General features: G+C 51.6%; 1 protein-coding gene and 1 non-coding gene across 4 annotated transcripts in view; both read right to left on the minus strand.

Annotated features, from left to right (window-relative positions):
- The window catches only part of CNOT1 (CCR4-NOT transcription complex subunit 1), an 83169-nt gene that overhangs the window by 16755 nt on the left and 50316 nt on the right, over positions 1–16098 (minus strand). For 2 of the 3 annotated variants that reach the window (XM_054389865.1, XM_054389864.1), the window contains exons 29-34: positions 15491–15621; positions 12125–12421; positions 5798–5938; positions 5593–5697; positions 4074–4193; positions 3325–3516 (exon numbers count right to left, since the gene is read on the minus strand). In XM_054389865.1, coding sequence (XP_054245840.1) covers positions 3325–3516; positions 4074–4193; positions 5593–5697; positions 5798–5938; positions 12125–12421; positions 15491–15621 — 986 coding nt within the window. Of the gene's footprint in view, positions 1–3324; positions 3520–4073; positions 4194–5592; positions 5698–5797; positions 5939–12124; positions 12422–15490; positions 15622–16098 lie in introns of all 3 variants that reach the window. The other variant, XM_054389863.1, reaches the window with a different exon arrangement.
- Positions 1654–1759, minus strand: LOC128973564 (U6 spliceosomal RNA). Its single transcript, XR_008489288.1, has one exon. It is a non-coding gene; the product is annotated as a U6 spliceosomal RNA (small nuclear RNA).

The following is a 16098-nucleotide window of genomic DNA, read 5'->3' on the forward strand; positions in this document are numbered from 1 at the left end:
TCTAGAGTCTCACCATCCTCCTACTGAAGGACTTCTTCCTCAGCTCCACTCTAACCCTGCTCTCCCTCAGCTTCAAACTATTCCCCCTTGGCCTGTCTCTAGACACCCTCAGCAAAAGTCCCTCTGCAGCCTTCCCAGAGGATCCCCTTCAGCTGCTGGAAGGCAGCTCTGAGATCCCCCTGGACTCTTCTATTCTCCAGGCTGCACACCCCCAGCTCCCTCAGCTTGTCCTCATAGCAGAGGTCCTCCAGCCCTTGGAGCATCTTTGTGGGCCTCCTCTAAACTCACTCCAACAGTTCCATGTCCTTCTTCTGATGTTGGAGACATCACAACAGGACATCTGGCCAGATGAAGTGAATTTTCTCCATGGCAGCCCATAGGGTGTTGTGCTTACAGTGGTGCTGTGCTGTCAATTCACAGAATCACAGAAGCTTTCAGGTTGTAAAAGACCCTCAGGCTCACCCAGTCCAACCCAGAACTCTACTCTGCAAGGTTCACCCCGAAACCACAGCCCCAAGCACCACATCCAAACCACCTTTAAAAACAGCCAGGATTGGTGACTCTACCACCTCCTTGGGCAGCACATTCACAGAATCAACCAGGTTTCAAAAGACCTCAGAGATCAAGTCCAACCTATTACCTAATACCTAACACCTCCTGACAACCAAACCCTGGCTCCCAGTGCCACAGCCAAGCTTTTTATGAACACCTCAGGGATGGTGCCTCCACCACCTCCCTGGGCAGCACATCCCATGGCCAATCTCTCTTTCTGTGAAGAACTTTCTCCTCACTTCAAGCCTAAACTTTCCCTGGGGCAGCTTGAGACTGTGTCCTCTTGTTCTGGTGCTGCTTGCCTAGGAGCAGAGCCCAACCCCCTCCTGGCTACAACCTCCCTGCAGGGAGTTGTGGAGAGCAATGAGGTCTGCCCTGAGCCTCCTCTTCTCCAGGCTGAACACCCCCAGCTCCCTCAGCCTCTCCTCACAGGGCTGTGCTCCAGCCCCCTCCCCAGCCTTGCGCTCCATCCCCCTCCCCAGCCCTTGTGCCCCAGTCCCCTCCCCAGCCCTGTGCCCCAGTCCCCTCCCCAGCCTTGCGCTCCAGACCCCTCCCCAGCCTTGTGCCCCAGCCCCCTCCCCAGCCTTGTGCCCCAGCCCCCTCCCCAGCCCTGTGCCCCAGACCCCTCCCCAGCCTCGTTGCCCTTCTCTGGACACCTTCCAGCCTCTCAATCTCCTTCTTAACCTGAGGAGCCCAGAGCTGGACACAGCACTCCAGGTGTGGCCTAACCAGTGCTGAGCACAGGGCAGGATGACTTCCCTGCCCCTGCTGGCCACACTCTTCCTGATGCAGGCCAGGATGCCATTGGCCTTCTTGGCCACCTGGGCACACTGCTGGCTCCTGTTCAGCTGCTGCCCACCAGCACCCCCAGGTCCCTCTCTGGCTGCTCTCAGCCACTCTGTCCCCAGCCTGTAGCTCTGCATGGGGTTGGTGTGACCAAAGTGCAGCACCTGGCACTTGGACTTGTTGAATGCCATCCTGTTGGGCTCTGCCCATCTGTCCAGCCTGCCAAGGTCCCTCTGCAGAGCCCTCCTAGGCTCCAACAGATCCACTCCTGCCACCAACTTGGTGTCATCTGCAAACTTGCTAATGGTGGAAAAAACCCATAAGGACTGCTTCAGGAATTAGAGTGTCATCCTGTGCAGGAGCCATGCTAATCTTCTCTGTATCATCCCAATTTTAGTGTATGTGCTGCTCAAGTGAGCACAATTCCAATCCCTGACCACTCTTGCTGGGAAGAATTTTTTTTTCCTATTGTCCAGCCTAAACTTATCCAGTTGTAGCTTGAGGCCATTCCTTCTTGTTCTATCACTAACCACCTGGGAGAAGAGACCAGCACCAACCTCTCTACAACCTCCTTTCAGGTTGTTGGAGAGAGCAATGAGGTCTCCTCTCAGCCTCCTCTTTTCCAAACTCACAGAATCAACCAGGTTGGAAGAGACCTCCAATTGCTGAGCACCAGCTGCCCAGCACCAAGGCTTTCTTTCTCCCACCTTGCCCATCCCACTGGGTGGGTAGGCTGGGGATGGGCAAGAAGCTGGGAAGCAGCAGAGCCAGGACAGCTGAGCCAGACTGACTAAAGGGATACTGCCCACCATAGGACATCATGCTCAGCAACAGCACTCAGGGAAAAGGAAGATGAAGGGAGGCATTCATGGTTCTGATGTTTGCCCTTTCCAAGCAGATGTGACCTGTGCTGAAGCCCTGCTTTCTGAGAAGCAGGCAGACATGGGCCTGCTGAGGTGAGGTGGGGCTTCTTGTTCTCTTTTGGTTTGTTTGTGCACACAGCAAAAAACTTTCCCTAGTGAACTGTCACAATCTGAATAAACAAGCCACCTCCCCTTCCCTTTCTCCCTCTCTTGCATGAGAGCAGAGAGAGCAAGCAGCTGGATGGACAAAAGCCCAGCATGGGGGGAGCTGGAAGGGACCTCTGGAGATCTTCCAGGTCCAACCCCCTGCTCCAGCAGAAGACCCACAGCAGCTTGCCCAGGAGCACAATGCCCAAGGGGGGTTGGAAGCTCTCCACACAAGGACACTCCACAACCTCTCTGGGCAGCCTGCTCCAGGCCTCCAGCACCCTCACACCAAACAACTTTCTCCTCCTGTTCAAGTGGAACCTCCTAGGGTCCAGCCTGTGCCCTCTGCCCCTTGTCCTGTCCCTGGGCACCACTCACAAGAGTCTAGCTCCAGCCTCTTGCCCCCCACAGGTCCTTTATCTCTTGCTGAGCATTGCTCAGCTCCCCTCTGGGGCTGCTCTTCTCCAGGCTCAACAGCCCCAGGGCTCTCAGCCTTTGCTCCTCACAGGCCCCTCAACATCTCCACAGCTTCTGGACCCTCTGCAGCAGTTCCCTGCTCAGCCATAGGCTGGTGTCAAGCCATCCTCCAGACTCAGTTACTGCAGACCAGAGTCCCCAGGTGTGCCTCTAAGTCCAGCACAAGATACCGTGCCTAGAAGGCTGGCTCAGACATTGTCTTCTGCTCCAAACCAACCTGAAATGAAAGGCTATGCTGGAGTGCAACAGCTCCCTCCTTGCCACAGGAACAAAACCTCCCCCAGAACCAAGACCCTGAACCTGGTCCTTCCCACAGAAGCCTGAGCTGTACAAGAAACCAAGGCACCACCACGGCCCCGTTCCAGTCTCATTCAGTGCATTTCCAAAGCACCATCCACCAAGCCAAGTCCCACAGGATGCATCAAGATACAGTCAGCAGCAAGACAACCCAGAAGGCAGGCAGAGGAGCTGCTGGAAGAGAAGAGTTGTCCTGACTCACCTTCTGCAGGAGCCCAAGAGCAGCAATGGCATCGCGAGAGTTCCGAGCCACCACCACCGCCTCCAGGAGACTGCGCAAGGCTTGGGCTTGAGGATTCATGGCCAGGGTGTGTGGAATGGACTGCAGGTGCTGCTCCAGTTCTGTCATACATTTGTCATAGATCTGGGCTACATCATCTGTAGCCCAAGCTTGCTGCTTAGGAGAAAGTGAGAATGAGTGATTTCTGTAAGGGGACTTGACTGTGAAATCCAACATTGATTGGCTTTGCTGCTTTGGAAAAAGACAGCAGCCAGAACTCAGAGCTCCACAGCCAGGGGCTTAGTTGCTAAAACCCACAAACAGGAGCAAATTAAGCTGTGGTAATAACTAGCAAGCAATTCTAGCAGTCCTTAAGACCAAGCTGGATACAAGGATCTGTTCTTTATTTCAAAATCCATGCCTGCCACCTGTGATCTTCCTCCCAAAGCAAAGGAGGACCTGAATGAAGTGTTCCACTGCTACTAAAACGCCAGGAACTACTCAGGACTTGCAGGTCTTGCCCCAATTTGGATTAAGCACCCCTAGGACTGGATCTAAGCTTTAGGCTGCTGTTAGTTTGACATTAAAACAACTGCATCTCCTGACTGCTCCCCAGCATTACAACTCTCTGATCCTCACCAGTCCTCCAGCTGGTGCAGCATTCACAGCTCACCATTCACAGACCAGCTCTGCAGCATTCACCAGAAGCAGATGAATTCCAAGATCCTTACCTTCATAGGCTGAGCCAAAAATCCTGTAGGCTGAGTTAAGTCATTGGTAGGCAGGAAGCCAGGGACATTACGTGCAAACTCTTCATAAACAGCCAGCTGTTTTGGGTCCACACCTCCAACCTTGGCAAGGAGAACAACATTTACCTCACTGCTACTCAGTAAGGAGTTTGTCTCACAGGTAGCTGCTCAGACATTTTTAAACAGAGGGGCCTAGACATCAGAAAGGATTCAGCAGCTCTCTGAAGTCCTACCTCTCCTGCCACACCTCCCAACAGGAGGATTTTGCTCTGCAACAGCAAGAGCAGAGCATTCCCAGAAGCAGGATTAAGTGAGTGCTGGCTTCACATGTCTCTGATGCACAAGAGAAATGCTCTGCCAGCTCATGGTATGGCCTTTAAGGGAAGCAATTATCAAGGAGACAAGACAGCAGAACAGACTAGTTACCAGTGGCTTCAAACTAGAGCAGAGCAGATTTAGACTGGATGTGAAGAACAAGTTCTGCACCACAAGGGTGGTGGAACACCGCAACAGGTTGCCCAGGGAGGTGGTTGAAGCTCCAGCCCTGGAGATATGCAAGGTGAGGCTGGACAGGGCTCTGGGCAACCTGATCTAGTAGAGGGTGTCCCTGCTGACTGCAGAGGGGTTGCACTGGATGAGCTTTGGAGGTCCTTTCCAACTCAGACCCTTCTGTGATTCTATGAATCATTCAGATTTCTATGATTCTATGAATCTTTCAGTTAAAGGCCAGCACAGAACATCCTGGAGGAAGTAAGGAAAATGCCACACTCATTTTGGAACAACATGTGTAGGCATTTCCTTTACTCATCAAGCCAATAGCAGCTGTACTGCTAGACAAGACCAACAATGCACAGCACTGCTCAGCTGAAGCTTTTTATAATGAGGGTGGTGAGACACTGGAACAGGTTGCCCAGAGATGCAGTTGAAGCCCCATCCCTGGAGACATTCAAGCTCAGCCTGGGCAGCCTGCTGTAGCTGGAGGTGGCCCTGATGCCAGCAGGGGATTTGGACAAGCTGCCCTTGGAGGTTCCCCTCCAACCCAATGCCATCTGTGAAGCTGTGGATTTGGGTTCACTGACTGGCCCACAGCTGCATTTCAGTGTCTGAAGGAGACCTACAAGAAGGCGGAAGAGGGACTGTTCAGAAAGGGCTGTGGGGACAGGCCCAGGGGCAATGGTTTGGAAGTGGAGCAGGGCAGAGTTAGGTTGGAGCTCAGGAGGAAGTTGTGCCCAGGGAGGCTGGGCAGACACTGGCACAGGTTGCCCAGGGAGGTGCTGGAGGCTCCATCCCTGGAGCCATTCAAGCTCAGCCTGGCTGTGTCCCTGGGCAGCCTGCTCCAGCTGGAGCTGTCCCTGCTGCCTGCAGGGGGGTTGGACAGGATGATCTTGGAGAGTCCCTTCCAACTCAATGCAATCTGTGAATGTATGAAGCTGCACCATCCACTTATTCTGAGAAGGTGCAAAAGAGCATCACCAGGACATAGCTCAGCTCAAACCCTCACCTTTAACCGGATCTGCTCCGGCATCCGCTCAGCCTGGTAAGTTAACACCACAGGATCACAGTAGCGCCGCCCCTCCTGTCTAGCATGTTTCCTGAGCTCAAATTCCTGGGAAAAAAAAAGGAGAAAAACCACCAGAGTGGAGCTTTGACAGTGAGTCTGGATGGGTAAGAGCAGGTAAGCTTGGAGAAGACAATGCCATACTCACAGTTGCCAGCCTCTTGTCCATCTCGGGGCCTGCCTTTTCCACTGCTGTCTTCTGGATGAAGCAGCAGGCCAGCTCACAGTTGTCCTGTGCCAGCTGGGCAGCTGCCTGCTCCATCATGTCTCTCTGCTGTGGGGAGGCTGCCTATTGGAAATCAGGACAATCAGTCAAGACTGCAAACAATCCCTGTATAGCCCTACCCTTAAAACCTGCCTCTCTGGCTGTACAGAACACCTGCACCAACAAAAATTAATCTCTCTGTGGTGGGTTGAAGTTCCCCTCCCAATTCCTAAAACCAGTTCACTCTTAGGAATGGATTCTGTCTTTGCAAGGAATGCACAAGTAAGCATCTTGGTTTGCATAGTTCTGAAGAAGACATCTCAGCTAGACACAGCTAAAACAGCAGACGGTCCTCCATCTCCTCCACCAACTTCTCTCCAGGGCATAACATCATAAAGCTCTGCTTCAAATGGATGCTAACACAGAAAAAAAAAAACAAAAAAAAAAACCCCACAAAACCCAACCAAAAAAAAAAAACCAAAACCAAAATCAAGCCCATACCACAGCCTGCAAGTTTTGCCACTTCCTAGCTCGTGAGCAAAGAGGTAAAGATGCACCACTAGCAATGTACCAAAACAGTTTCTTCTTCAGTGGGGTCCCTTTCTGATAGAGTTTCTTCATTCCTTCTTGTAAGAGAACCCTGAATGGATGGACTCCAGGGTGCAGAAGAGCAACTCCTGCTGGATGTGGAATACTCCAATCTGCTTGGATTTCCTTGTCCATTAACAACTCCCATATTACATTGACCATCTCTCCTATCAAGAGAGACTGAGAGACCTGGGGCTGTTTAGTCTGGAGAGAAGGCTGAGAGGGGATCAGTGCTGCAAGAGTGGTCAGGGATTGGCACAGGCTGCCCAGAGAGGTGGTGGAGTCCCCATGCCTGGAGGTGTTCAAGAACTGTGTGGCCATGGCGGGGTGGGGTTGCTCGTTGGACTGCATGATCTTGGAGGCCTTTTCCAACCTAAATCACTCTGCGATTCCCTAAGACCTCACAGTGTTGCAGGAGACCAACTACTCCTGTTTTCTGATGTGTTCCATAGCCTGCTTCTCTCCTGCCCTGAGAGCTAGTGAAAGTTAAAATGCTCTTGGAAGAGATCTCAGCATGCATTAACCATAAAGCCAAAACATTTAGAGCTGCTCAGAACCCCCAGAGATAAGGACAAAAGCTGCTTGTTTAAACAAGTAGAATTACAGAATTGTCAGGGTTGGAAGGGACCTCAAGGCTCAGCCAGCTCCAACCCCCCTGCCATGGGCAGGGACACCTCACACCACAGCAGGTTGCTCACAGCCACCTCCAGCCTGGCTGCAAAAACCTCCAGGGATGAGGCTTCCACCACCTCCCTGGGCAACCTCTGCCAGGCTCTCACCACCCTCATGAGGAAGAATTTCTTCCTAACATCCAATCTGAATCTCCCATTTCTATTTTTGTTCCATTCCCCCCCAGTTCTATCACTACCTGACACCCTAAAAAGTCCCTCCCCAGCTTTCTTGTAGCCCCTTCAGATACTGGAAGGCCACAAAGGCGGTCTCCTGAGAGCCTTCTCCTCTCCAGACTGAACAGCTCCAACTCCCTCAGTCTGTTTCCACAGCAGAGGAGCTCCAGCCCTCTGCTCATCCTTGTGATGTAGTTGGAAGCTCCAAGCAAAACTGCTGCCACTGTAATAAACCAAATAATCCTTTGGGCCTGGGAGGAAATGCCAACCTAGGCAGGAGCTTGGTACAAGAAGAAAATTCTGTCATTCTCTGTGGTAGTTTTAGGCTATGCCTTTAAAAATTTTCACAGATCTCAAACAGAAAGTGGCAGAATGTAAATAAATCACTATTGGGTGTAAAAAGGAAAATGATGATAATTCTAAACAATCCCATTGGAGAGGTATCTCCCATAAGATTTAGCTTGCAAAACAATCTCTCTCTCTTTTCCCTTGGGCTCTGGCTGATGCTTCTCCTGCCTTTACTGACCTCAGCTGCACTGCTTTTTTGTGGCTGGTATTAACAACGACTTCTCTGCTATTTTGTCTTCTCCCTTTTGTGGAGGGGGATAGGGAAAGAAGCAAAGCAAGGGGAGAAGCTGTTGCATGACTGCTGCTGCAACTATAAATGGTGATACAATTACAAACGGTGACCCCGAGGTGATTCCAACAGGCAGCCTACGACAACACAACTGCTACAATTACAAACGGTGACCCCGAGGTGATTCCAACAGGCAGCCTACGACAACACAACTGCTACAATTACAAACGGCGACCCCGAGGTGATTCCAACAGGCAGCCTACGACAACACAACTGCTACAATTACAAACGGCGACCCCGAGGTGATTCCAACAGGCAGCCTACGACAACACAACTGCTACAATTACAAACGGCGACCCCGAGGTGATTCCAACAGGCAGCCTACGACAACACAACTGCTACAATTACAAACGGCGACCCCGAGGTGATTCCAACAGGCAGCCTACGACAACACAACTGCTACAATTACAAACGGCGACCCCGAGGTGATTCCAACAGGCAGCCTACGACAACACAACTGCTACAATTACAAACGGCGACCCCGAGGTGATTCCAACAGGCAGCCTACGACAACACAACTGCTACAATTACAAACGGCGACCCCGAGGTGATTCCAACAGGCAGCCTACGACAACACAACTGCTACAATTACAAACGGCGACCCCGAGGTGATTCCAACAGGCAGCCTACGACAACACAACTGCTACAATTACAAACGGCGACCCCGAGGTGATTCCAACAGGCAGCCTACGACAACACAACTGCTACAATTACAAACGGCGACCCCGAGGTGATTCCAACAGGCAGCCTACGACAACACAACTGCTACAATTACAAACGGCGACCCCGAGGTGATTCCAACAGGCAGCCTACGACAACACAACTGCTACAATTACAAACGGCGACCCCGAGGTGATTCCAACAGGCAGCCTACGACAACACAACTGCTACAATTACAAACGGCGACCCCGAGGTGATTCCAACAGGCAGCCTACGACAACACAACTGCTACAATTACAAACGGCGACCCCGAGGTGATTCCAACAGGCAGCCTACGACAACACAACTGCTACAATTACAAACGGCGACCCCGAGGTGATTCCAACAGGCAGCCTACGACAACACAACTGCTACAATTACAAACGGCGACCCCGAGGTGATTCCAACAGGCAGCCTACGACAACACAACTGCTACAATTACAAACGGCGACCCCGAGGTGATTCCAACAGGCAGCCTACGACAACACAACTGCTACAATTACAAACGGCGACCCCGAGGTGATTCCAACAGGCAGCCTACGACAACACAACTGCTACAATTACAAACGGCGACCCCGAGGTGATTCCAACAGGCAGCCTACGACAACACAACTGCTACAATTACAAACGGCGACCCCGAGGTGATTCCAACAGGCAGCCTACGACAACACAACTGCTACAATTACAAACGGCGACCCCGAGGTGATTCCAACAGGCAGCCTACGACAACACAACTGCTACAATTACAAACGGCGACCCCGAGGTGATTCCAACAGGCAGCCTACGACAACACAACTGCTACAATTACAAACGGCGACCCCGAGGTGATTCCAACAGGCAGCCTACGACAACACAACTGCTACAATTACAAACGGCGACCCCGAGGTGATTCCAACAGGCAGCCTACGACAACACAACTGCTACAATTACAAACGGCGACCCCGAGGTGATTCCAACAGGCAGCCTACGACAACACAACTGCTACAATTACAAACGGCGACCCCGAGGTGATTCCAACAGGCAGCCTACGACAACACAACTGCTACAATTACAAACGGCGACCCGAGTGATCCAACAGGCCACACTGCTCACGGACCCGAGGTGATTCCAACAGGCAGCCTACGACAACACAACTGCTACAATTACAAACGGCGACCCCGAGGTGATTCCAACAGGCAGCCTACGACAACACAACTGCTACAATTACAAACGGCGACCCCGAGGTGATTCCAACAGGCAGCCTACGACAACACAACTGCTACAATTACAAACGGCGACCCCGAGGTGATTCCAACAGGCAGCCTACGACAACACAACTGCTACAATTACAAACGGCGACCCCGAGGTGATTCCAACAGGCAGCCTACGACAACACAACTGCTACAATTACAAACGGCGACCCCGAGGTGATTCCAACAGGCAGCCTACGACAACACAACTGCTACAATTACAAACGGCGACCCCGAGGTGATTCCAACAGGCAGCCTACGACAACACAACTGCTACAATTACAAACGGCGACCCCGAGGTGATTCCAACAGGCAGCCTACGACAACACAACTGCTACAATTACAAACGGCGACCCCGAGGTGATTCCAACAGGCAGCCTACGACAACACAACTGCTACAATTACAAACGGCGACCCCGAGGTGATTCCAACAGGCAGCCTACGACAACACAACTGCTACAATTACAAACGGCGACCCCGAGGTGATTCCAACAGGCAGCCTACGACAACACAACTGCTACAATTACAAACGGCGACCCCGAGGTGATTCCAACAGGCAGCCTACGACAACACAACTGCTACAATTACAAACGGCGACCCCGAGGTGATTCCAACAGGCAGCCTACGACAACACAACTGCTACAATTACAAACGGCGACCCCGAGGTGATTCCAACAGGCAGCCTACGACAACACAACTGCTACAATTACAAACGGCGACCCCGAGGTGATTCCAACAGGCAGCCTACGACAACACAACTGCTACAATTACAAACGGCGACCCCGAGGTGATTCCAACAGGCAGCCTACGACAACACAACTGCTACAATTACAAACGGCGACCCCGAGGTGATTCCAACAGGCAGCCTACGACAACACAACTGCTACAATTACAAACGGCGACCCCGAGGTGATTCCAACAGGCAGCCTACGACAACACAACTGCTACAATTACAAACGGCGACCCCGAGGTGATTCCAACAGGCAGCCTACGACAACACAACTGCTACAATTACAAACGGCGACCCCGAGGTGATTCCAACAGGCAGCCTACGACAACACAACTGCTACAATTACAAACGGCGACCCCGAGGTGATTCCAACAGGCAGCCTACGACAACACAACTGCTACAATTACAAACGGCGACCCCGAGGTGATTCCAACAGGCAGCCTACGACAACACAACTGCTACAATTACAAACGGCGACCCCGAGGTGATTCCAACAGGCAGCCTACGACAACACAACTGCTACAATTACAAACGGCGACCCCGAGGTGATTCCAACAGGCAGCCTACGACAACACAACTGCTACAATTACAAACGGCGACCCCGAGGTGATTCCAACAGGCAGCCTACGACAACACAACTGCTACAATTACAAACGGCGACCCCGAGGTGATTCCAACAGGCAGCCTACGACAACACAACTGCTACAATTACAAACGGCGACCCCGAGGTGATTCCAACAGGCAGCCTACGACAACACAACTGCTACAATTACAAACGGCGACCCCGAGGTGATTCCAACAGGCAGCCTACGACAACACAACTGCTACAATTACAAACGGCGACCCCGAGGTGATTCCAACAGGCAGCCTACGACAACACAACTGCTACAATTACAAACGGTGACCCCGAGGTGATTCCAACAGGCAGCCTACGACAACACAACTGCTACAATTACAAACGGTGACCCCGAGGTGATTCCAACAGGCAGCCTACGACAACACAACTGCTACAATTACAAACGGTGACCCCGAGGTGATTCCAACAGGCAGCCTACGACAACACAACTGCTACAATTACAAACGGTGACCCCGAGGTGATTCCAACAGGCAGCCTACGACAACACAACTGCTACAATTACAAACGGTGACCCCGAGGTGATTCCAACAGGCAGCCTACGACAACACAACTGCTACAATTACAAACGGTGACCCCGAGGTGATTCCAACAGGCAGCCTACGACAACACAACTGCTACAATTACAAACGGTGACCCCGAGGTGATTCCAACAGGCAGCCTACGACAACACAACTGCTACAATTACAAACGGCGACCCCGAGGTGATTCCAACACACAGCCTACGACAACACAACTGCTACAATTACAAACGGCGACCCCGAGGTGATTCCAACAGGCAGCCTACGACAACACAACTGCTACAATTATAAACAGCGACCCCGACGTGATTCGAACCCACAGCCTTCTGATTTTCTAGAGCTGGATGTTTAGAGAGCCCCGAGCAGCCAGAAGGACACGACCCTTACCCTCAGCGCGGTGGCGAAGCTGTTCTTCAGGTTGGTGGCGATGCTCATCAGCAAAGGCTCCCTGCAGGTGATCATGGCCATGCCGGCCGTCAGGTTCCTCATCATGTGGTGGGCAGCCACCCGCATCCGAGACTCCTCGGAGTCCAGGGCGAAGTCCTTGCGGACGATCTGCTCGCAGGTAGTCATGGCGATCTTGATGGAGCGATCCACCACGGGGTGCACCAGCTCCTGCACTGCCCGCTCGATGGCCTGCCGCACGCACTGCTTCAGCTGAGGGTGTGCTTGGAACAGGGGGATCTGCACAAAGGGCACGCAAGGTCAGTGAGAACGAATGAAAAGCGGAGTCCCACCTGCTTCAGATGCACCCCAGGAAGTTCAGTAAGGACATGTGCAGGGGGTCCTGCATCTGGGGAGGGATAACAGCGTGTCCTGGTTTCAGGGCTGCTGTCTTCGGATGTGTGCTCATTTTTAGGTGAGACACAATACTTGATAGTTTTCAGTGATGGCAGGGAGACAAAGGAGACAGCAAGCCACATAGCAGCACAGCTGTCCGACATCTGGAGAGCCCTTCCAGTCATTTGTACCTTTGGCATGACCTTACTCTTAGCTTCTTGGTTCTCCCCTATAATGAATTTTGACCTCCAAATCGTTGTATGAGGTTCAGAAAGACTCTGAAGTACTCAAACAACATCAATGGGAAATTTGGATGTTAGGAAGAAGTTTGGATATTAGAAGTTCTTTTCTGTGAGGCTGGTGGAACACTAGAGCAGGTTGTCCAGGGAGGTGGTGGAGGCCCCATCCCTGGAGACATTTGGGGTCAGGCTTGGAAGGGCTCTGAGAAGCCTGATGTAGTTAGCAATGTCTTTGCTTGCTGCGGGGGGATTGGACTAGATGACCTTTGGAGATCCTTTCTAACCCCATGCATTTTATGATCCTATGATCCTAAAGCCGGACAGATCCTCTCTTGCCCCGAGAGGGACAAAAGAATGACACACACAAATGGATTGGAAAGTGATGGGAAGTTTAAATGGAAAAAAGCAGTTAGGGTTTTACAGAAACTACAAAGCATAGTGGCAAGAATATTCCACAGTGTACAGAGTCCCTTACACCACACCAAAAGGCCTCCCAACACTTCCTTTCTCCCCACCTGAGGTTATACCTAAAAACCCTCAAGGCTCCTTCTTCCCCTGACACTGCTAGGCTCAGGCTGGCCAGGTCTGAGACTGCCCACTCCCCCCCCCCCCCCACCTCTTTCTCCTCCTGGCATTATGCCTAGACAGGCCCAAGAGGCCTTTAGATACTCCCCATGACCCAATAGGGAGCATCTCCCATGGGAGCAGAGAAGGAAGAAAGAGAAAGATAATGACTTTGCAGATGAATTTATAGGGTGCAAGATTTATGGGCAGAAACACGCTGTTTCCTGTGTCCACCTCCTGGGCTGGACACTCGGGACACTGGAGCTGTAGCTTATGTGGCAGCAACAGGAGGCACTCAGCCTAAACTGCCACACAGCAGGCACCAGGGCAGGCTAGGGGCTGCCCTGCTGGGAAGCAGCTCCATGGAGAAAGGCCTTGGAGTGTTGGTGGACAGCAAGTTCTGCATGGGACAGCAATGTGCCCTTGGGGCCAAGAGAAACAATGGGATCCTGGAGTGCATCAAGAAAAGTGTGGCCAGCAGGGCTAGGGAAGTTCTTCTACCTCTCTACTCTGCCCTGGGAAGGCCACACATGGAACACTGTGTCCAGTTTTGATCTCCCCAGTTCAAGAGAGAAAATTGCTAGAGAGGATCCAACAGAGAGCCATGAAGATGCTTAGGGGACTTGAGCATCTCCCCTATGAAGGGAGACTGAGAGCCCTGGGGCTGTTTAGTCTTGAGAAGAGAAGACTGAGAGGGGATCTCATCAATGTGTATAAATATCTGAAGGGTGGGTGTCAAGTGCAGGGGACCAAGTTCTTTTTGGTTGTGCACAGTAATAAGCCAAGAAACAATAGTTTCCAACTTGAACACAGAAGATTTCAGCTCAACATGAGGATAAACTTCTTTACAGCGAGGGTGACAAAGCCCTGGAGCAGGCTCCACCACAGGGAGGTTGTGGAGTCTCCTTCTCTGGAGACTTTTAAAACGTGCCTGGATGCATTCCTGTGCAGACTGCCCTAAGTGATCCTGCTCTGGCAGGGGGGTTGGACTTGATGATCTCTGGAGGTCCCTTCCAACCTCCGATACACTGTGAGACTGTATAGCAGGTGTGATTAACCTTGTAAGCACCTGTGAAAGAGCAAACCTGGAAACTTCCTGGGGCCCAGATAAACATGTAGCACATGTGATTAACTTTGTGACACACTGAACTGTGTGTGTGTCCCTGGCCATGTTTGGATATGCTCCATCCTATAGGTCCAGTTATCAGGGTTCTGTGTTACCAAGGGCATTAATTGTCTTTGGACAGTATTTAAACCAGACAAGTTAGACACCTCAGCCTTGTTCTCACCCAGACAGCAAGAGCCAAATGCTGCCAGAGGAGCAGCTGAAGAACCTGTCCTAACAGGCAACAACTACACCCAGGCCTTGCACCTGGACCAAGGCAGAAAGGGGAAAAGCTCCAAGAGAATTGAACCCCAGAAGAGGCTACAGCCCAGCAAGGGAGCACACAGGGAGGCCTCCCAGCCCTCTCTGAGCCAAGGACTGCTCAAATTATAGCCACAACATCTGGGAAGATACAGGACAGAGGAGCAAGTCATGAGTCCCAGGCTAAACTGCCACAGGATCCCATTGGTGGGAAAACCACAGAACCTTTATTTCCAATTCGAATTGCTGTATTGGAAATGTTAGATCTGTGCTTGAATCATTTAACTGCCTTTATATGTGGAATGTAATACCCACAACCAAATAATTGACACTGTAAATACACTTTTCTTCCCCCAAAAAGGGTTGTCAAGGCCTGGCCCAGGCTGGCCAGGGCAGTGGTGGAGTCTCCCTCCCCGGAGGGGTTTTCAAAGCTATGTAGATGGGGTGTTGAAGGACCGATTTTCTTCCAAAGCTGCAGCTGAGTGTAATGCAAAGCCCAACTCAGGAGCCAAGTCACACTTCAAGGAGCACAGCAGCTCTTTAGAAGCTTAAATCCTGACAGCAACTATCCCAGCTGCCAGAAATAAACTGGGTAATGCCACAGCAGCAGATCATTTGAACATGTGAAACTGTTCATGTAAACACTACCTATCCCTGAAGGTCTCCACCTGCAGTGCTTACCCTCCCCATTACTTTTCAGAGGTGACTCCTCTCCCAACCACCTCAACTTGCAAAGTGGGATCTGTGGCAATGCTGGTGGTGGTAAGAACACTGGTAGCAAACCAAAGCAGCTCTAAAACTCACCGTTGGATTTAAGGTGATGTGTGGAGCCAAGCCTCCTAAAGAATAGACATTGATGTCGTGGTAGCTGTACTGGGGCTGGGGAGGAACAGTGGCTGTACAGGTGGTGCTGGTAGCTGGAGTTGTAGAAGTAGCTGTAAAACACAAGGAGGTTTGGATTGAACCATTTCTGAAAAGGAAATGCTTCTGAAGGCAGCATTGAACCTTATCTCAACCAGCACATGACCAACATTAACACATGGATGAGGCTTCATGATCTGCAGAACTTCTGTTTAGGGTATCACTGATAGGACTGGGGGGAATGGAGCAAAACTAGAAGGAGGTAGATTAAGATTGGATGTTAGGAAGAAATTCTTCCTCATGAGGGTGGTGAGACACTGGAACAGGTTGCCCAGGGAAGTGGTGGAAGCCACGTCCAGGCTGGATGTGGCTGTGAGCAACCTGCTCTAGTGTGAGGTGTCCCTGCCGGTGGCAGGGAGGTTGGAACTGGCTGAGCCTTGAGGTCCCTTCCAAGCCTGACAATTCTATGATTCTGTTCTGCAGTTTTATCATGAAGCCTCAAGTTCATCTAGCAATATTGTTCTCCACCTTCCAGACAATTAGCACCAAAC

Source organism: Indicator indicator, chromosome 19 (genome assembly GCF_027791375.1).
Source record: "Indicator indicator isolate 239-I01 chromosome 19, UM_Iind_1.1, whole genome shotgun sequence".
NCBI lineage: Eukaryota > Metazoa > Chordata > Aves > Piciformes > Indicatoridae > Indicator > Indicator indicator.